At 35.8% G+C, this 23269-nt stretch overlaps 2 protein-coding genes across 11 annotated transcripts; both read left to right on the top strand.

Moving 5' to 3' along the window:
- The first annotated feature begins 1687 nt into the window (after nt 1–1687).
- LOC102617356 (disease resistance-like protein DSC1) lies at nt 1688–19769 on the top strand. 10 transcript variants are annotated; one of them, XM_052437102.1, is made up of 8 exons: nt 1688–2335; nt 2424–3522; nt 4104–4415; nt 4525–5739; nt 5816–6468; nt 6556–6702; nt 6782–6871; nt 7396–8036. In XM_052437102.1, exons 1-6 carry the CDS (start codon nt 1842–1844, stop codon nt 6644–6646), a joined length of 3864 nt encoding a protein of 1287 aa, XP_052293062.1. In that variant the 5' UTR covers nt 1688–1841; the 3' UTR covers nt 6647–6702; nt 6782–6871; nt 7396–8036. The 10 variants fall into 10 exon arrangements, with proteins under 10 accessions (XP_052293062.1, XP_052293064.1, XP_052293063.1 ...); XM_052437104.1 differs by having other exon boundaries at nt 6556–6871; nt 7396–7598; nt 7712–8036; XM_052437103.1 differs by having other exon boundaries at nt 6556–6871; nt 7396–7598; nt 7685–8036.
- On the top strand, nt 14319–16592 carry LOC127901079 (uncharacterized; the record flags this gene model as incomplete). The annotated part of the gene is made up of 1 exon (XM_052437110.1): nt 14319–16592. A coding segment is annotated over exon 1 (2232 nt), but the record flags the coding sequence as incomplete, so codon positions are not given.
- Nucleotides 19770–23269: the final 3500 nt, after the last annotated feature.

Genomic DNA, 23269 nt, shown 5'->3' with positions numbered 1-23269 from the left:
ATTAGGATTGTTAATCCCATAATTTAAGGACTAAATTTAAATTTAGTCCTCCCTAATCCAATCCAAATAAAGTAACCAAACATGAAATAAAATATTTAATCTAATCACATACTTAATCTTACTTCCCAAACATGCACAAAGTGATAAATTTTCCGTGTAACGGTATGTCAGTAGTCTTTGCTGGGCCACCAAGTGCTTTTTCTTTTGCTTTCGAGGACCCATGTATATTAACTACTGACTTAATTTCTTCTGAATGAATGACATTGTTGCGTTGTCTTGTGCTAGCTTTATGAATGGAATGTCGATACTTGACCGTTATGTTGTTGATGGCTCTACAGTGAATACACATCCTCCACGTCCCATCCTTCTTAGGAACTAATAAAATAAAAAAATGCACATAAATTCATGCTTTCTCTCACGTACCATTTTTCCATTAATTCAATAACCTGTCTTTAAAGTTCTTTGGTCTCCTCTATGTTGCTCCTATAAGCTGATTTATTTGGAATTGTTGCACCGGGCACAAAATAAATCTGATACTCAACTTGGACTTGACTTGGGCTTAATGTGGACAATCTTTTCTTTGTTAAAAATCACTTATTTCACAAATATAAATTTTAATTTAATTCTAATTTCTCAATAAACTAAGCAGCTGCTAATTATTCCAAATTCAAGGTATATATAGCTTGCTTATATAGTTCATACGTACAGACAGTGATGCATGAGCTCATAATTCCAAAATCTAACTAAAGTTCGATTGATTATATTGGATTTCAACAGAAAAATATGTTAACCAATTCAATATAATTAAATTTTATATCTAATCGGATCCTATCATAAGGTTAATTGAATTAAAATTAACGGTTTAATATAGATTGATTGGATAGTGCTTTCATCGGATCGTGAACAGTTACCCCTACAAGCCCCTCTGGACACAATTAATTCATAGATCGATATTTTTCAACAATAAAACAATTATCTCATAAATAAAAGAAATATCAAGGACTGAAGTGATTGGCTTGCGGATCGAATCTTATTCGAGTCTTTGCGGGGCCGCCATGTACTATTGCTTCACTTGCTTTTCCACTGGCAAAGTTATCTTTTCTTGGCATCCTCAAAATATACGCGGACCATTTCTCTAAATATCATTGTGTTGTCTTTGTCGAGCCTGTATTCATGCATACGTGCTTGACTTGACCTCCACTTACCTTATTGTGGACAGTTTGTTTCTTTCTTAGATGTTACTTAATTTGTTGTTTCACCACAAAAATTTAACTGAATTAGATAATTACTGAATGAATTGACTAATTAAAAATTACCGTATATATTTTTTGAAAAATGTTGTAATGCCTAAACAGTTGATTCAATTGGTAGGATCTTTTCACTATGAAACAAGATTTTGCATTTATGTAGTACGTTCTCCATAGTATGTTTCTAAAAGGAGTAATGTATATTTATAGAATTGGAATATAAAGTTTTTACCTCCCTCCTTCATTAAAATTAATCCTTTATTTTGTTTTGAAAAAAAAAATCGTCATTACATTTTTATAAATACAATGAATTAGTAGCCGAAGGTAAACGTGAAGTGGGTCCTGCTCAATGAAAACTGTAAGTGAAGAGAGAAAAATGTAAGATTTAACCAATGAGATAGAAAAAATGTGTGGAAAAATATGAAAGAGGAAATATCCAAGAAGTTTCCAGGAGACAGGAAATAATTAAGGGAGGCAGCAAAGGAAGAGAAAAACTGCAAGCACTTGAAAATATTTACTTTTACTCTATTCTTCCATCTAAATTGCATTCACAACTATCAAGATCCTCCCTGTTTCAGTCACCAAATTTTTTTCATGGCCTCATCTTCTTCTACTGCTTATTCCTCTTCTTCTTCTTGCAAATACGATGTGTTCCTCAGTTTCAGAGGGGAGGATACTCGTGATAACTTCACAAGCCATCTCTACGCTGCTTTGTGTCGAAAGAAAATCAAAACCTTCATTGACGATGAAGAGCTTAGGCGAGGAGATGAGATTTCACCTGCCCTTTTGAACGCAATCCAAGGTTCCAAGATTTCCGTGGTCATTTTCTCACAGGACTACGCTTCTTCAAAATGGTGCCTGAATGAACTTGTTGAGATTCTTGAATGCAAGAGCAAGAATGGCCAAATTGTTGTACCAGTTTTCCACCGTGTAGATCCATCGGATATACGGAAGCAGAATGGAAGTTTCAGGGATGCCTTTGTTAAGCACGAAAAACAGTTCAAGAGGACGCCCGAAAAGGTTCAGAAATGGAGGGTTGCATTGACCCAGGCATCAAACCTATCCGGATGGGATTCCAGGAATATCAGGTAGCTCTTACTCATTCATGTATCTATGATTAGACTATATCATTTCGACTCACTATTATTAATTTGATTTTGCTTTCACAACTGCTAGGCCTGAAGCGAAACTTGTAGAGGGAGTTATCAATGATATTTTGAAGAGATTAAAAGAAAAATCAGTCTCTAGTGATTTTAAAGGCTTGGTCGGACTAAGTTCAAGAATTGAGAAACTCATATCGTTGTTATGCGTCGGATTTCCAGATTTCCGAATTGTTGGAATTTGGGGCATGGCTGGTATAGGGAAAACAACCCTTGCCGGAGCTATTTTCAACCTAATTTCTTGGGAATTTGAAGGCAGGTGCTTCGTATCAAACGTGAGGGTGGAATCAGAGAATGGACATCGATTGGTGTATCTACGAGAGCGAGTTCTTTCTGAAATATTCGAAGAAAACATTAAAATTGAAACTCCTTGTCTTCCTGAATATATTGGAGAAAGGCTCCGGCGGATGAAGGTGTTGATTGTTCTGGATGATGTGAATAAAGTTGGGCAATTAAAATATTTAGCTGGTGGGATTGATCGATTTGGTCCAGGAAGTAGAATTATTATAACCACTAGAGATAAATGGATCCTTGATAATTTTGGAGTGCATAGCTCTAACATATATGAGGTTAACGGATTAGAATATGATGAAGCTCGTGAGCTATTTTGTAATTACGCCTTCAAAGAAAACCATTGCCCTGATGATCTGTTGGCGCTCTCAAAGTGTGTACTGAAGTATGCAAATGGCAACCCATTAGCACTTACAGTGTTGGGTTCGTTCTTTCATCAGAAGAGCAAACCGGATTGGGAAAAAGCTTTGGAGAAAATTAATCGAATTTCTGACCCTGACATCTATGATGTGTTGAAAATCAGTTATAATGACTTAAGGCCAGAAGAGAGGAGTATATTTCTCGACATTGCGTGTTTCTTTGTAGGGGAGGAGAAAGATTTTGTGACAAGTATACTAGAAGATCCTAATATTGCGCATTATGGATTGAGTGTCCTCATTGAAAGGTCATTAGTAAAAATATCAAAATTCAACAAGATAGAGATGCATGATTTGTTGCAGGAAATGGGACGGGAAATTGTTCGTCAAGAATGCATCAAAGAGCCAGGCAAACGTAGCAGGCTGTGGAATCATGAGGAAATCCTTCATGTAATAAAGAAAAATAAGGTAAGAATCTACCTATCTAATGAAAACACACTAATTTTCCCAGCCAAACTCAGGTTTTCAGTAAATCGATTATTAATGTAAAAACACTAATTTATTTGTTTGGACAAAAATACTTGAAATGTAAAAACCAAATAATGTTTACATTTTAAACATTCATCGAATAGCTTAAGTGAACTTCAAATTTCTTGGTACTGGTAGAAAAATTAGTTTTATGATTGGCCAGAATAGTGAAGTTGGAATACAACTAAAATACTCATATCTGGTATTTTGGGAAATTAAACACTTTTGCAATTTTATCAACTTTAGGTAAAAGTTTAAGAGGGAAAACATGAAGAAGACTATAAATGAGAAGGGACTAAAGTTTTATTTTTTGAATTTAGTGAAGAGTATGTGTTTTTTTTTCCCATACAGATTTTGAATTAAAAGAAATCATATGAACAAAAGTAGATTTCATGTTCAATTACAGGACAGATGAAGTGCTACATCATTTAGGATACAAATATTATATTTAAACTTTACAAGTATATCATTACTATTTATAAATATATGCTAATTTTATTTTTTTTGCTTTTGTTTACAAGGGGACTGATGCAATCGAAGGCATGTTCCTCAATTTGTCCAAAATAAGAGAGATACATCTAAATTCTCTGGTTTTTGAAAAAATGCCGAATCTTAGATTGCTTAAATTCTATATGCCCGAGTATGGTGGCGTTCCAATTATGAACTCTAAAGTCCATCTTGATGATGGTTTGGAATGTCTTCCAGATGGACTGAGATATCTCCATTGGCATGAATGTCCTTTGAAATCATTGCCATCAAATTTTGATTTGGAGAACCTTATTGAACTGGACTTGCCTTACAGTAAAGTTGAGCAACTTTGGGAAGGAGAAAAGGTAACCAATACAAAAATATTAATATTTCTTTAAATATGTATGTTTGATTGTGAAATTCATTAGTGCTAAATGCTAATTCAATATAATAAAAATCTGTCTTTTGCTACAGGAAGCTTTTAAGTTAAAATCTATTGACCTCCATCAATCCCACAATCTCACTAGGATACCAAAACAGTCAGAAGCCCCAAATCTAGAGAGAATTAATCTTTCGAATTGCAAAAACTTGCTTTACATTCCCTCCCACATCCAGAATTTCAACAACCTTAGTATGTTGTCTTTGAGGGACTGCGTAAGTCTTAGTTGCTTTCCACGAAACATTCATTTTAGATCTCCCGTAAAGATTGATTTCTCTGGTTGTGTTAATCTCACAGAGTTTCCACATATTTCCGGAAATGTGGTAGAGCTAAAACTATTTAATACCCCAATAGAAGAAGTTCCATCATCAATCGAGTCCCTACCTAATCTTAAAATCTTAAATTTGGGGTTTTGCAAAAGGCTGAAGAGAGTTTCAACTGCCATTTGTAAATTGAAATATCTTAGCTGCCTTTATCTTTTGGACTGCTCTGACCTTGAGAGTTTCCCTGAAATTTTGGAGACAATGGAACTCAAAAAACTTGCTTTAGATAGGTCAGGAATTAAGGAGCTGCCATCTTCAATTGAAAATCTTGAAGGCCTTAAGGAGCTGCAGTTGATGTGTTGCTCTAAACTTGGTAGTTTGCCGGATAGCTTGGGAAATTTAAAATCTTTGGTGGTACTTGATGCAAATAGATCGGCCATTCTTCAGCTACCATCCTCTATAGCAGATTTAAACAAACTTAGAGAACTTTGCTTGTCTGGATGCAGAGGTTTTGCATTGCCTCCACTATCCACTTTATCTTCTTTAAGAACGCTAACTTTAAGTGGATGTGGGATAATAGAAATCTCTCAAGATATTTGCTGTCTATCATCATTGGAGTCCTTAAATTTGGCAGAAAATAACTTTGAGAGTTTACCTTCAAGTATCAGCCAACTGTCTTGTCTGAGGCGGCTTTGCTTGAGAAATTGCAACATGCTTCAATCATTACCGGAGCTTCCACTTGGGCTACGGCATTTAGAAGCAAGTAATTGCAAGCGGCTGCAGTCTTTCCCAGAGAGTCCATCATGTATAGAAGAACTTCACGCATCCTTAGTGGAAAAACTATCCGACCAGGCCCACGGAAGTGTGAGCTTGACAGCACCAGGGATGTTAAAATTTGATAATTGCCTGAAACTCAATGAAAGAAGTGTTTGGGCATATTTTCAACAAAGAGTTCATATTGCATTGCTGAGCCAATTCTATGAAAAGGTACCCAATTCTCTTTCTCTTTCCCCTTTCTCTCTTCTTAATTACATTTGAAAGCATAATTTTCATTGTGTTACAGGAATATGAACCATGTGCACTCAGCATTTGTTTACCTGGAAGTGAAATTCCGGACGGGTTCCGGAATCAATCTTTAGGATCTTCAGTAACTATTCAAATGCCACAGCATTGTTGTAACAAAAACTTCATCGGATTTGCTCTTTGTGCTGTTATTGAGTTAGAGGGAGATCATTGCAGCGAAATCTACGAAGTATGCGTCGGATATGAATACGGTTTTTATCACACTTTCATATTGGTTGACATCATATCCATTGATTCGAATCATGTCATAGTGGGATTTGATCAATGTTGGGATATGGAGCTACCAGATGCTGACCACCATACGGATGTTTCATTTGACTTCTTCATTGATGACAGTAGTTTCAAGGTAAAATGCTGTGGGGTGACTCCAGTGTATGCAAATTCCAAGCAGGCCAAACCAAACACCTTAACTCTCAAATTTGCCCCCGGCAATGAAGAAGAATGCACTCATCATGGGAAATTGCATAATGACTCTCTTGATAAGGCTGACATGTCTGGAACTATTGAGAGTGTCATTTCTGACAAGGATGAAGCAGAATCAATTTGCAGAGAGCAATTCAATGCTCCTCAACGAAAAAGTTATTTGTTTTCTCATGTTTTTAATAAGAGAGGTGGCATATTGGCTTTTCTTTTGTAAGTTCAATGCTCTAATCTATTTTTGTCTTATTTATCATTTCAATGTGTTTACTTTAATCTAATATCTCTTTTCTGATTTTTGAGACTTGCTGCAAACATGTTATATAGATTCGTATTTCTTGTGTTCATTTTCTGTCCATTACAACATTGGAGGAAATGGGCATTGGGCCAGTGAAGGAGAAAAGGAAGTTCAGCTTTGCGTCACACAAATTTATTTCTAAAGCAAGAGAGGCAAGAATATTTACTCTTTGTTTAATACGTAGAAATTATTTAATAAAAAAGAATTTTTGATGTTGTCTGGTGAATGCAGTTCTGCCCTTTTACCACCCCCGCTTTAAGGAATACCTCTGATCATTTAAGTTGCATCAATACAAAATTTGATAAAGCGACGATACTACAGGTATCTAATCAGGCCTGTGAATTGCCTTATAATTGCTGTATTTGGCTATTTTATTCTTGCTTTATAATGTTATACTTTCTTTTTATTATTGAGCACGATGGGCATTTGACATTATATGGTGATGTTTTGTTTAGACCAAAATTAAGGTGGCGTGGACTCTGAATGTGCCTTCATTGGAGTTTTGTCTCTCAATATGTTTAAGTTTTGTGTGTGAATGCTTACTTATTTATACCCTTATTGTGTTTCAATCCTCTGTTTGATTCATGAAATATAAAATGATAGAAAGAAATATAATTGAAGGCACTGCTAGTCGTTTGCAACTAATATTTCTTCTTGGTATTTATTAACCGTTAGAAAAAATAAAATAAATTAGAATCTGTTGTATACAAATTTAAGAAACTCTGTAGTTTCCATTATTAACTGTGGACAAAGAAATGCTTCCAACGGCAGCTGTAAATGTGGAATATCAATCTGTTTCCTTTCATAATGCAACATGATTAATGAATTCCTTTCCAAACAAGCAGGTATCATAACTTTTGTCTGCAAATGTGGATGAATGGTGGCACTTACAGGGTTCAGTTCACATTATGACAACTCGCCATTCAACTTAAAGATACACTTACTCAAAACAATGTGACGGGAAATGCAGGACACTTTGCCCCTCCTCTTCACTTTTTGCTTGCTCTTTTTGATGACTATTGATTTGAAGAAAACTATTTTGTATAATGTAAAGAAGTGACCAAGGACTATCATATCTTTGATTCTCTAGCCAAGCTAGAAGAAATGTTTTTGATCAATTGTACCTTCTTACAGGGGCAATAACTTTCTTTTCCATTACAGCACAAATGAGAGCTGTTGGTGGCACGGCTGATGAGCTTCAGGAAGCTATAATTAAGTTTGAAGGCTTTCTCTTATGTTCTCTCCTGTGAAAATGAAGAAATCAAGATGTTGTTTTGTTGAAAGCTCAGTAGAGTTTACTTCTGTTTATTAGCACTGTTTTACAGCTTTGTATTTGCTGGTGACCAGAAGGGAAAAAAGCAGAGAATCAAGATTTACTTGAAATTTTGGAGTGCTTTGTAGACCAGATTCCTTCAAATATCGAGTGTACCTTGTGTTATTTACAGATTGAAATAAAGCCCCATGTCTGTTCTGTTGGTTCCTTGGATATTGACTTCGTGCTGAACCGCGTAATTAATTAAGATTTCCACGTTAAACAGAAGAAATTTGAAAGAAGGTAGACAAAAAGGCCGTAACAAACTTGATCGCCATGTGAAAGTGAAACCTTCAATCAATTTATAAGGTCCGAACCCTTTATTACGTGGCCGGTTCAAATTGGAATGGTGTTAAAAATACTCTATTAGTTCATCAACATGGGTCCAACTAAATAGTCTCCCAAAATCAATAATCACCCTTTGTGGAAAATCGTTATAGTAAATATTCTTTTTTTTTTTTAAATTTATCTTTACTGATTCCTTCAAAATTTCGGGGCTTTTTTAACCAAAGAACAAAATACATGGACCCACCACGCATCATGTACAATGCTGCTTTTATTTTAATTGTACGACTTGCAAAAATCCTGCAGGAAATTACTTCACATCTGTACTTTACTCTTACATTTACTCTCAACTCTCAAATTCTCTGTTTCAGTTACAGAATTTGCTTCATGGTTTCATCTTCTTCTCAAAGCAAATATGAGGTCTTCCTCAGTTTCCGAGGGGAGGATACTCGTAATGGCTTTACTAGCCATCTAGCAGCAGCTTTACATCGGAAACAAATACAATTCTTCATTGATGATGAAGAACTTAAGAAAGGTGATGAGATTTCGCCTGCCCTCTCGAATGCAATTGAATCATCAGATATTTCCATAATTATCTTCTCAAAAGGCTATGCTTCTTCGAGATGGTGCCTCAATGAACTTGTCAAGATTCTTGATTGCAAGAAAATGAATGCCCAAATTGTTATACCGGTTTTCTACCAAGTAGATCCATCCGATGTGCGGAAACAGAGGGGGAGTTTTGGAGAAGCTTTTGTTAACCATGATAACAACTTTCCGGGGAAGGTTCAGAAATGGAGGCATGCACTGACCGAAGCATCAAATTTATCTGGATATGATTCCACCGAATCCAGGTAATTCTTAACTCTCAATACTTTAGAGCCTAGCCTGTTACGTTATAACTCATTAATGATTTTTATCTTAACAATACTTATTGCTTGCTAGGAACGACGCAGAACTTGTGGAAAAAATTGTTGAAGATCTTTCCAAGAAATCGGAAGATATGTCAGAATCTACTGATTTAGATGGCCTCGTTGGATTAAATACACGAATTGAGGAAATGAAATCACTGCTATATCTCGAATCGCATGATGTTCGAATTGTAGGAATTTGGGGCATGGGCGGCATTGGTAAAACAACCATTGCTAGTGTTGTTTTCCACCAGATTTCTAGACACTTTCAAGGCAAGTGCTTCATGGCAAATGTCAGAGAAAAAGCAAACAAAATGGGAGTAATACATGTTCGAGATGAGGTTATTTCTCAAGTACTAGGAGAAAATCTCAAAATAGGAACTTTCATTGTACCCCAAAATATCAAGAAAAGGCTCCAGCGGGTGAAAGTGTTGATCGTTCTTGATGATGTTAATGATGAATTCACACAGTTGGAAAGTTTAGCTGGAGGGGTAGATAGATTTAGCCCCGGAAGTAGGATCGTTATAACCACCAGAGACAAACAAGTACTTGACAAATGTGGAGTGAGTTACATATATAAGGTCAAGCGATTGGAGCATGATAATGCTCTTGAACTTTTTTGTAGAAAAGCCATTAGGCAAAACAGTCGCTCTCAAGATCTTCTGGAGCTCTCAAAGGAAATAGTGGGTTATGCCAAAGGCAATCCGTTAGCTCTTGAAGTGTTGGGTTCTTCTCTTTATCAAAAGAGCAAACAACAGTGGAAAGTTAAATTGCAGAACTTGAAACTGATTTCTGAACCTAACATTTACAACGTGTTGAAAATCAGTTATGATGACCTAAATCCAGAAGAGAAGAAAATCTTTCTTGATATCGCCTGTTTCTTCAAAGGAGAAGATGCAGACTTTGTGACAAGGATACAAGACGATCCTACATCATTAGATAATATAGTTGATAAATCACTCATTACAATTTCAGATGAGAACCGACTACAAATGCATGATTTATTGCAAGAAATGGGTCAGACCATTGTTCGCCAAAAATCCATTAGCAAACGTACCAGATTGTGGGATCACGAGGACATCTATCATGTCTTAAAGAAAAATAAGGTAATAATCTACGTATTTGACTTTTATATGTTTTTTTTTTTTTTTTGAGAATGACTTTTATATGTTAAATGAAAAGAATTAACAAATACACATTTTATCTTCAATTAGGAAGCTCTTAATTAACTTTTCAATTTTTTTTTTTTGGATTTTATGCTTGCTCATTCTTTGCTCTTGTATAATAGGGGACCGAGAAAATTGAAGGCATATTTCTTGATTTGTCCAAAACAAAAGACATCCATCTAAGTTCTCAAGCCTTTGCAAATATGTCAAATCTCAGATTGCTTAAATTCTATATGCCTGAGCGTGGTGGTGTTCCAATTATGAGCTCTAAAGTGCATCTTGACCAAGGTCTTGAAGATCTTCCTGAGAAATTGAGATATCTCCATTGGCATGGATATCCTTTGAAAACGCTGCCTTTTGATTTTGAACTAGAGAACCTTATTGAGCTCAGATTGCCTTACAGCAAAGTTGAGCAAATTTGGGAGGGAAAAAAGGTATAGTGTATAGAGACGAAAACATCAATTTTCTGTTATTTATTAGATTAATTGTGATATTCAGTGATTCTAATTTAATATAGTCTTTGTTTATCTTTTGTTACAGGAAGCTTTCAAGTTAAAATCCATTGATCTTTGTCATTCCCAGCATCTCATTAGAATGCCGGACTTATCAGAAATCCCAAATCTTGAGAGAACAAATTTTTTTAATTGTACAAACTTGGTTCTTGTTCCCTCATCAATCCAGAATTTCAACAATCTCAGTATGTTGTGTTTTAGGGGCTGTGAAAGCCTTAGGTCTTTTCCAAGAGACATTCATTTTGTTTCTCCAGTGACTATTGATTTCTCGTTTTGTGTTAATCTCACAGAGTTTCCAAAGATCTCTGGAAAGATAACAGAGCTAAACTTGTGTGACACTGCAATAGAAGAAGTTCCCTCATCAGTAGAGTGCCTAACTAATCTTAAAGAGCTGTATTTGAGTAGGTGCTCAACGCTGAATAGGCTTTCAACTAGCATTTGCAAGTTGAAATCTCTTCATGAGCTTATTCTTAGTGATTGCTTAAGCCTTGAGAGTTTCCCGGAAATCTTGGAGAAAATGGAACATTTAAAATACATTTCATTATATAATACAGCAATTACGGAGCTGCCATCCTCATTTGCAAATTTAGAAGGGCTTGAAAAGTTGGTCTTAGTGGGTTGCTCTAAACTTAATAAGTTGCCACATAGCATTGGTAATTTAAAATCTTTGGTGCACTTTTTGGCAAGTGGATCAGCCCTTAGTCAACTACCATCTTCTGTCGGAGACTTAAACGAATTTAAACTGACTTCATTCTCTAGATGCAGAGGTTTATCTTCTTTGGTAGACATAGATTTAAGTAACTGTGCTGTAGTGGAAATTCTGGAAGATTTTTGCTGTCTATCCTCACTGCAATGGTTAGATCTAAGTGGAAATAACTTTGAGAGTTTACCTTCAAGTATCAAGCAACTTTCACAGCTGAGAAAGCTTGATCTGAGCAATTGCAATATGCTTCTCTCGTTACCAGAGCTTCCATTGTTTCTTGAAGATTTAGAAGCAAGGAATTGCAAGCGGCTCCAATTTTTGCCAGAGATTCCATCCTGTTTGGAAGAACTAGATGCATCTATGCTCGAAAAGCCACCTAAAACCTCCCATGTAGATGAATTTTGGACGGAAGAGATGTTGTCCATTAAGTTCAAGTTCACTAATTGCTTGAAACTGAATGAAAAAGCATACAACAAGATTTTGGCAGATTCAAAACTAACAATTCAGCGTATGGCAATTGCATCACTAAGACTATTCGATGAAAAGGTATGCAATCCTCTCTCTTTTTCTTCTCTCTCCCTCTTTATAACATCTTAATTAGTGATTTTCATTTTATAGGAGCTCAGCATATTTGTACCTGGGAGTGAAATTCCAGACTGGTTCAGCAATCAAAGTTCAGGATCTTCAATAACTCTTCAGCTGCCACAGCATTCTTTTGGAAACTTAATCGGGTTTGCTCTTTGTGCTGTTATTGAGTTTAAGCAACTTTCTTCTAACAGTTGGAGTTATTTCAATGTTGGCTGTCGATACAGCTGTGAAATAAATAAGATATCAGCCAAAGATGTGTATTTGGCTGGTATTATCGACTTCATTGATTCCGATCATGTCATACTTGGATTTAAACCCTGTGGGAATGATGAGCTCCCTGATGCTAACTACCATACAGATGTATCATTTCAGTTCTTCCCTGACGGTTATGGAAGTAGTTATAAGGTGAAATGTTGTGGGGTGTGTCCAGTATATGCCGACTCCAAGGAGACCAAATCCAACACTTTTACTCTCAAATTTGCTGCCGGCAGTAAAGAAGAATGTACCGAAATTAGGAAATTGGATGATCAGGCAAGCACGATTGGAGCTTCTGCAAGTGTTGGCAAATCTGATGAAGAGGAGTTGGAACGGAGTCCCAAGAGAATTTGCAGAGGCCAAATCAACAATCCTTAATAACTGAGTTTTCTCAGATTATTTTTCTTCAGTAAGTCCAACTCTCCTGTTAGTTTGTATTTCTTTATCTCTTCTATGTGGTTGCTTTTTCATCAGTCACATTAAACAAAGAGTATTCCTTTTGGGCTCAATTCATTTTTATGTAATTGATTTTGGTTTTGGTTCTGAGATACGGCAAGTACATTTTTTGTGTTTGCACTGGCAACTACTGCTTCTTACCCACTTCAACGATTCTATATAGAAACAAAATAACCTTTTTGAGCTATTTGATTTACTGTTTTTGCTTAGGCAAGAACAATCTTTTATTAAACCTGTAGTTTATTTCATCGAAAGCAATTTTGATGTTATGTAGTGAATATGCAGTTCTTTGCACAAGCATGGCTTGCATCCCCTGCTTTGGAAAATCCTTTTGATCATAGTTCTTAGGTGCATGTGCAGTGATTTGTTAGAGTGCAATTTATGCACTAGTTTTGCATTATTTACTTCCCTTAATATCAATGTTTTGCACTTAATAATAGTGATTTACTTGTGTTTTACTTTTGTAGGTGCAATTCTATTGATTGATGATAAAATTGAGCTATAAGATGATGTTTAAGGATGATTGTTCTCTTGGAGAAATTATGAGCGTCAGAAGAACTTTGTTGATAAGGCGTGGGCGCGTGCTGTCAACTGCGGACCTGCAGTTTTAGTTTAACGTGTTTTGTATTTTTGGTTATTTTTGTAATTACGAATTTAATATTTCAGATATTAGGATTTTATTTTAAATAGAATTCTAAAAGAGAAGAGAGAGAGAGTATTTAAAGGAGGAATCTATTGTGAAAAAGGGGGGGATTTTTGGATTGGAGAAAAAGAAAGAAACCCTAGATTTAATTTTGCTCTTCTCTCTATGAAGAACTAAACCTATTTTTCTGGTTGAAGGATAACGAAGCTTTGATTCATCACTACTGTGAGATCTTTCTTGTGCTTTAATTGTTTTATTGCTTTTTGGGTATTTGTTTATTCTCTGAATTATTTTTATGATTATGTTTGTTAATTAGGTAATTGGCCACTATTTAATTATCAATTTAATCTATTGTCAATTAAAGGATTCATCGTATGAAGAATTTAATGTTTGTGACAAATAACATAACAGAGAGTTGTGTTGTGAGAATAAACAATCTAATTTAAATGAATCATCATATGTGTTGATTAGGATTTGGGTCTCTCTGGTTTTTCAGGCTGTCAATTGATTAAATTCTATGATCGTATCTAGGGTTGTCTATTGATTAGGGAAATAACCAACGGTCGTACCTTGGTTATCGACTAGTTAAGGAGAGATTGGCTATTAGAGGGTCTCGGTAGCTATAACCGGTCTATTCATGAGTAATAATAATCTATATTTGAATCAATGATCAGTAGTCGAATCAAGCTGAGTTAATTCCTTCAACCAGAGCTTTCTCCAATTTGAATTACAACTTTAATTTGCATTCTTATTATTTTAATTTGATTTTTATTATTGTCAACAATTCCCCCATTTTACGTTTTACGTTTCAAAAGGATTTAATTAATTACCGATCTCTGTGGACACGACCCTGCTCAATCACTATACACAATTTATTTAGAGTAGGAATTTACTTTTGTTGGCTTCGACACCCATCAAATTTTGGCGCCGTTGCCGGGGATTGGTGTCATTTATTTAATCCTTTTTACGTTTTACTTGGTGTATGGTTCGTTCTTCTCGTACAGGTACACTTTCGTTTGATCCTGAAATTGAGAAGACAGCTCGCCAGCTGAGACAGCAGACGAAGCGAGCTAAGCAACGATCCTCGTCGCCTTTGCTTTCTGAAACAGATACGGTGCCTGATTTAGTTGAATCATCTAGCGATTCAGAAGAACAAGTGATGGATAGACCTGCACCTGTAGAAAGAACTCTTAGAGAGTTAGCTGAACCAGACTTGAATCAACAACCACTCTGCATTCAATATGTAGACTTGGAGGTAAATTTTGAATTAAAGTCTGGTCTTATTCATTTATTACCCAAGTTTCATGGTTTTGCAGGTGAAGATCCTCATAAACATCTTAAGGAGTTTCATGTTGTGTGTTCAAGTATGAGACCACAAGGTGTGACTGAAGAGCAGATTAAGCTGCGTGCTTTTCCGTTCTCTGTAGATGAGCTAGCTAAAGATTGGTTGTACTACTTGCCTCCTGGATCAATTACAACGTGGAATGGTTTGAAGAAGCAGTTCCTTGAGAAGTACTTTCCTGCTTCAAGAGCTGCCAACATCAGAAAAGATATTTGTGGGATCAGACAACTTCCTGGGGAGACTTTATATGAGTATTGGGAGCGATTCAAACAATTGTGTGCCAGCTGTCCTCAGCATCAAATTTCTGATCAACTTCTTATTCAATATTTTTACGAAGGACTGTCATTGATGGATAGGAGTATGATAGATGCTGCTAGTGGAGGCGTGTTGGTGAACAAGACCCCTACTCAAGCAAGGGAGTTGATATCAAATATGGCTGCCAATGCACAACAATTTAGCAGCAGGCAAGATCTCACTTCAAGGAAGGTGAATGAGGTAAATATTTCTTCTGTTGAACAACGTTTAGATAAACTTACTTCTCTTGTGGAAAAGTTTGTTGTAGGTAACGTGCAACAGGTGAAGACTTGTGGCATTTGTTACAATATGGGTCATTCAACTGATATGTGTCCTACACTTCAAGAAGAACCCGTTGAACAAGCCAATGCAGTTGGAGGATTTCCAGGCATGCCTCAGAGGAGGTATGATCCTTATGCACAAACATACAATCCGGGATGGAAGGATCATCCCAACTTCAGCTATGGAGTTAGGCCGTCAGGATTCCCACAACAGTATCCACCAAGACAACCAGCACCTCCACAGTCAAACTCCAAGTCAGGTATATCTCTTGAAGAAATTGTTAAATCACTTGCGACTAACACTCAACAATTTCAGCAGGCAACTACAGCAAGCATTCAGAACTTGGAGAACCAAATGAGTCAATTGGCGACTACAGTGAGCCGTCTGGAGTCTCAAGTATTAGGGAGATTGCCTTCACAATCTGAGGTGAATCCAAAGCAAAACGTTAGTGCTGTCATCCTTAGAAGTGGGAAGGAGTTGCAAGAGCCTAGTAAGAAAGTGACAAAGCATGTAGAAGAAGAGCTTGAGAAGAATGAATTGATACCTAAATCTCAAGATGCGCAACCCACCAAAGCGAAACCCCTACCTATTGTGATACCTCCTCCTTTTCCAAGCCGATTTGCAAAATCCAAGAAGGAGGAACAAGAGAAAGACATCCTTGAGACATTTCGCAAGGTTGAGGTAAATATTCCTTTATTAGATGCTATAAAACAAATACCTCGATATGCTAAAGTCCTTAAGGAACTGTGCACCTCCAAGAGAAAATTAAGAGGAGATGAAAAAGTTCACATGGGGGAGAATGTTTCAGCAGTTCTTCAAAAGAAACTACCTCCTAAGTGCAAGGATCCAGGTATGTTTACTATCCCTTGTAAAATTGGTAGTGTTAGAGTTGAAAAGGCTTTGTTAGATCTAGGAGCTTCTATTAATGTCATGCCTCGTTCCATTTATTCATCTTTGAATATTGGTCCATTAAAAGAAACTGGTGTGATAATTCAACTAGCTGATAGGTCTAATGCATATCCTGATGGGGTATTAGAAGATGTCTTAGTACAAGTTAATGAGTTGGTTTTTCCTGCTGATTTTTATGTACTTGATATGGAAGATGATAACTCCTCTAATTCTATCCCAATTTTGCTAGGAAGACCTTTTCTTAAGACTGCTAGAACTAAAATGGATATACATAAAGGGACTCTCACTATGGAGTTTGATGGAGAGGTTATAGAATTCAATATGAATGATGCCATGAAATATCCTAGTGAGGAACATTCGGTATTTTCTGTGGATGTTATTAACCCTATAGCGCAGGAAATTTTTTACAAGGAAAAGACGAAGACATTTCATGATAGAATGATTTTGAGAAAGGAGTTCTCTGTTGGTCAAAAAGTTCTTCTTTTTCATTCTAAGCTTAAACTTTTTCCGGGTAAATTACGTTCTTGTTGGGTTGGACCTTTTATTGTTACTAATGTTTTTCCTTATGGTGCAGTTGAGATTCGAAGCCCGACCTCTGACAAAGTTTTTAAGGTTAATGGTCATCGCTTAAAACCTTTTTATGAAGGTTTTTCGGTGAATATTGTGGAGGATGTGGCTCTCGAGAGTCCCAATTATGGAGATTGATGCATAAATGTGTCTAGCCAAAGACATAAAACAAAGGCGCTTTTTTGGGAGGCAACCCAAATGATTTGTTTGTTTTGGTTTTTGTTATATCTTCTTTTAATTTTGATTCAAAAAAAAAAAAAAAAAAAAAAAATTTTGCTTATTTTGGTCAGAAGAAAATTTTTGATAAGGCGTGCCCACGTCTTAGCTAATAAGTACTTCTGTAATTTTTAAAGTAACATAGTTTTAAGGCGTGCCCACGTACTTAATAGAAAAGTACTTCTGAAATTTAATGTGTTTGCTTATTTTGGTCAGAAGAAAATTTTTTATAAGGCGTGCCCATGTACTTATTAGAAAAGTACTTCTGAAATTTTTAGTGTCTCAAAGTGATAAAAAAAAAAAAAAATTTATTATTATTTTTTTTTCTCTTTTTCTTTTTTCGTTCATTTCTTTCTTTTTATTTATTTATTTATAAAAATAAAATAAAAAAAAAAACCAAAAATCGAAAATCACTGTTCACTGTTCACAAAATCCCTAATTTTCCAGAACTTGTTTTCTTCTCCAGCCGCTTGCAGCACACCAGCAGCAAACCAGCCCGCCGGAAAACGCACCATCCCGTGAGCGCAAGCACCAGCATCCCGTGTCTCGCAGCCCAGCAGCGCGCAACGAAGTCCCACTAGCGAAACCCGCGCGCGCAACGCAACGCAACGCAGCACCAGCGTCAGCCCAGCTCTCGCGCACAACACAGCCCACGCAGCGCGCAGATCCAGCAGCCCCAGCGCGCGCGCGCAACACAATCAGTGCCATCCCGCGTCCATCAAGCAAGCTCCAGCCGAGCAGCAATCGCAACGCAACCAGCCTACGACCTGCATTCCAGGCCCGTGAATCGAAATCCGTGACAAGATGGAGCAGAATTTGGCCGCATACTTCAAGAGTGTGGGATTTATCCCACCATTCCCGCCAAGCCCATAGACGTTATGAGGATCAAAGCTCACAATTCAGGGAAGTTTTTGCCCTTAATCTTTTATCCTTACGCTTTAATTTTTATGTGAGCTTTGATTATCTTACATTGGGGACAATGTCAGTTCTTAGTGTGGGGGAGGGATTTTTGCATTATTGATGTCTGGAATTATTGTTTTCACTCTACTCATCCTTAAATGATTTTGGAGTTAGTATGCTTCATATATTATTAATTTTCTTTTCCTCTCTCTCTCACTACTCTTTTCCCATCTATCTCAAATTATTTACATCTATTTTTATTCTATCATACTCTTTCATCACTCACATTTTATCTTTCACTTTTCATATTACTACATACATCTTTCTCACTTCTTATCATTTTTACCTTTCCTTTTATATCTCACTCATACCTTCTTCTCATTCTACACCACTATTGATGGTTGATTCATTTGAAGAGTGTACATGATTTGATGGCAAATTTACCAACTTTGTGAGGATTTGAGCCTATGAGCAACCACTTTGCTCTAATTATTTTTGTTATGTGAATATCAATCCTAGTTTGTTTATTCTAGAACTTGCTTTGTTATGCATGTTGAAGCCACATTACGGGATTTTATGCATTAAAATGATAAGGGCAAACCATTTACCATTTTTCTATTCTCGCAATTTTTTTTTTCTCTACCCGAAGATCTTTATTTGCTATCTTTGTTTGAGCCTTAACCATTACCCATCTAATTCTCTCCGTCTACTTAACCATTTTTCTTCTTTTTGAGCCTCAATTTAAGGAGATTTTTGGACTCATTGTGTGGATATATTTTGCTGCTTTTTCTACCTTGTATTAAAGTTTCTCAATTAGATCAACAAGCATTATGCTTGAATTAAATTGTGCAAGGTTCGTTTCTTTTATTTGATTCATCAAAAAAAAAAAGGGAAAAAGAAAAAAAGAGAAAAAAGAAAAAAAAAGAAAAAAAAAAGAAAAAAAAAAGAAAAAGAAAAAGAAAAATCGAAAAAAAAAATGTTTACATTCGTGGTGACTTGAGTAGAAATAAGCATTTTGATATCATAAGTTCATTCAATGAGTTCATTCTTCTCATTTTGATCTCTTTTTCTTTCATAGACCTTTCTTTTTCATTTAACCTATTTAACCCCATTACAACCCTTTTAAGACCCTTAGATTTTTGCATTTTATTCATGTTTTGTGGATTGAGATCTGATATATGAGCAAGCTTATGGTAATAGCATTCTTTGATTTGATTTGAGTGAATAAATGACACCCTAAACACTTTGAGTGCATGGAGTGAAGTTATTGAGAGGGCTATTAAATCTTGTTGCACTTGAATTTTGAATGGATCTTCTTGGTGGTTGAATGTTCTTATTCTATCTTATGAAATTCTATGCTTTAAAATCCTTGTCTCTCGAATGTTGATCGACTTAATTTCTTGAGGTATGCTTGCTTAAAATTGTTTTTGGATGAGTTGAGATGAGAATTGAGTGGAGATTTGAGATTAATCTTGAGTTATATGCTTGAGGACAAGCATCATCTTGGTGTGGGGGAATTTGTTAGAGTGCAATTTATGCACTAGTTTTGCATTATTTACTTCCCTTAATATCAATGTTTTGCACTTAATAATAGTGATTTACTTGTGTTTTACTTTTGTAGGTGCAATTCTATTGATTGATGATAAAATTGAGCTATAAGATGATGTTTAAGGATGATTGTTCTCTTGGAGAAATTATGAGCGTCAGAAGAACTTTGTTGATAAGGCGTGGGCGCGTGCTGTCAACTGCGGACCTGCAGTTTTAGTTTAACGTGTTTTGTATTTTTGGTTATTTTTGTAATTACGAATTTAATATTTCAGATATTAGGATTTTATTTTAAATAGAATTCTAAAAGAGAAGAGAGAGAGAGTATTTAAAGGAGGAATCTATTGTGAAAAAGGGGGGGATTTTTGGATTGGAGAAAAAGAAAGAAACCCTAGATTTAATTTTGCTCTTCTCTCTATGAAGAACTAAACCTATTTTTCTGGTTGAAGGATAACGAAGCTTTGATTCATCACTACTGTGAGATCTTTCTTGTGCTTTAATTGTTTTATTGCTTTTTGGGTATTTGTTTATTCTCTGAATTATTTTTATGATTATGTTTGTTAATTAGGTAATTGGCCACTATTTAATTATCAATTTAATCTATTGTCAATTAAAGGATTCATCGTATGAAGAATTTAATGTTTGTGACAAATAACATAACAGAGAGTTGTGTTGTGAGAATAAACAATCTAATTTAAATGAATCATCATATGTGTTGATTAGGATTTGGGTCTCTCTGGTTTTTCAGGCTGTCAATTGATTAAATTCTATGATCGTATCTAGGGTTGTCTATTGATTAGGGAAATAACCAACGGTCGTACCTTGGTTATCGACTAGTTAAGGAGAGATTGGCTATTAGAGGGTCTCGGTAGCTATAACCGGTCTATTCATGAGTAATAATAATCTATATTTGAATCAATGATCAGTAGTCGAATCAAGCTGAGTTAATTCCTTCAACCAGAGCTTTCTCCAATTTGAATTACAACTTTAATTTGCATTCTTATTATTTTAATTTGATTTTTATTATTGTCAACAATTCCCCCATTTTACGTTTTCGTTTCAAAAGGATTTAAATAACTACCGATCTCTGTGGACACGACCCTGCTCAATTACTATACACAATTTATTTAGAGTAGGAATTTATTTTTGTTGGCTTCGACACCCATCATGATTCCAAAACTTCAGGTGTCATGATTTTATAGAAACAATTCTATAATCTCTTTATGTTTTGAGCAGACTTTGTTCCCATAAGATTTTTGCAAATCTGAATAAAACGTTAGTACCTATGGATTACCTCCCCTATGATTTTTCTTCCGTTGGTGCTTATAATCCTTATAATATGCTTGAATTTGTTAAGTCAGAGAGATTATGTCTTCTATTTCCCCTTTTGGCATGATTAGATGCTTTTTTTTCTTGAAATAATCGCCACCTACAATTTTACATCATAAGATGCCAAGTCTTAACATCAAAAAATCCTACACCGTTTCTGATTTATACTTCCATATATGAGTCGTTTGAATGCATGACTCTGTCACACCTCTTTGTGCTTCAAAATTGTTTGTTAAACAACTTGATGACCCTGTATCTTTATTTGGTTACGAGGCTGAATCCAATCACCATGAGCTCAGAATTAGAATTGTCCTTCAAAATGAATTGTTTTCAATTTGTTTCTGAAGCTGTAGAAAAGAAAAATTGCTTGTCAAAATCATCGTTTACTATTAAGAAAACTGACTTTCAGAAAACTGCCAATTCATAATTGCTATACTAAATTAGCATTTACCCCTTAAATTATTTGCTGAAAGAAAATTGTTTCTCTTAATTTTTACACAAGGAAGCCTGCTCTTTGTATATTCTTAACATGCATTAAGCATGATAAGTGCCCATTCTTCTGCACACTTGTGAAAGTGGCGACTTCCCTGCGACTCGAATTGGGGAGTAAACCCAATCAAGCCACTTAAGGGGACTCCATTGCTAGTGGAGCCAACACTTTGTTGGTTAAATTCACTGTCTATTTGACTCTAGAAACTGATCATATTATCTGTAACCATTCTTTTTAAAAAAAAAAAAGAATTGAATCTTTTTTCAATTCCCCTGTTTCAGAATTTCAAAACCTTACCCCCTCCTTGTGCTTTTGCAGCTGCTTACATTTATATGTTCGGTTGAATTTCTAGGAGGCTCCCTTTTTTATATCAAACATCAATTGAGAAAATAATTTTTCTTATGAAAGGGTATCGTGTGAGAGAATATTGGACTAACATATGCAATTATTTATTAGTCGTTGCCTTTCCATTAAACACATCCATCAAATGAAAGCATGTGTATGTGGAAAGTCTTGCTTCACTAAGTTACAATACTAGTTTTAATATTGAATGTATCAATATTAATTTTATTTGTTTGAATATCCAATCTCTGGTTATATTTGTCTTTCAAAGTTCACTTTAAAAATTTCTTGTTATGTGTTTAGGCCTGGTAACGGTACTGTAAATTGGAAAGCTACCTAGCAAAAAATGTAGTGACTCTATCAACAACTGATGCTGAATAGACAGCTGCAGCAGAAGCACTTAAGAAAGCTATTTGATTGGAGGGAATGGTTTCTAAAGTGGGTGCTAAACAATTGTCAGTAGTGTTGTATTGCGATAGCCAAAGTACTATTCATCTAAGCAAAAATCACACACATTATTATGAAACGACGAAGCATGTAGATGTTGTAAAGTTATATTTTGTAAGACTTGAAGTGAGTTCAAGATTCACACTGATGTGAACCTAGCACATATGCTCATCAACGCTGTATCTCCGCATGGGCTTAGAGCTACTTGGAGGTTTTGAGGCTGTAAATGAAGTGGAGGATGATCAGATGGAGCAGCCAGTGAAGTTGAGTTCAATGTGGAGAATGTTGGACATGAACTAAATCCAAATAGGACGTACATATCATTCTGACCTTGAATCAAAGACCGACATGACGGTTTAAAACAGACGAACCGTATAGTTGGTGTATGACAAGGAAATACTGTCGTTTCAACTACTTAAGTAAATCACATGCTGAGCACATGAGCAACGAAATAAGATTCAGCCAAAACGACGAGATCCCAATGCAGTTTTGACTGGTACTCAAGTTACACACGTACGGCACGTGTTTCAGGTTGTTAGAGTTGGTTAGAAATGGTGGGAAAATTCTGGGCAAAGTTGGTTAACCCAGAAACAGCTTTAAATATCAGAGAGGTCATTAAGAGAGCTTGGTAAGTTGTAGAGAGAGAAATCCACCTTGATTTGTTCTCTAAAATGCCCTTGAGGCTCTTTTAACCTTCTTCCTTCGATTAGTGGAGGCGTTTGATCTTGATCCATTGTGAATAGGCCTTTGATCTTGATCCATAGCGCATATAGGCACCTCAATCAAGTGCTGAACCACCTAAACCCTGTGTTTCTTGGTTTCTGTTCATTGTTTAGATTCTGGCTTGTTTCTCAATTATTGATTCTTTAGTTGTTAATTTGTTTGTTTCTTGGGAAAATACTAAGGTGTTGGGGGTTTGGTTCTTGGTGGGTGTCTTCTCTTATATCATCAATGTGAAAGTCGACAATTCTTAATTATGAAGGAATACAGGCGCAGAAATTTGGACTAGAATCGTAACAGTCAAATGGTTTTCTTGGTTGAAGCCAATATGCTACTTGAAGAAATACAACAAGTTCATGCTAGTTTTAAATTTCAGGAAATTGGTATTTTAAAATCCAAAATATGGAATGACGCGTTCCAAAGATTGATGCCATTTCATTTGCACCATTTTAAATTGATTTGCATGTTGATGGCCTTGCCTGGACAAATTATAAAACTGTGACAATAC

The sequence above is a fragment of the Citrus sinensis genome, chromosome 3, assembly GCF_022201045.2.
Source record: "Citrus sinensis cultivar Valencia sweet orange chromosome 3, DVS_A1.0, whole genome shotgun sequence".
Taxonomy (NCBI): Eukaryota; Viridiplantae; Streptophyta; class Magnoliopsida; order Sapindales; family Rutaceae; genus Citrus; species Citrus sinensis.
This window is presented reverse-complemented; position numbering and strand designations above follow the sequence as displayed.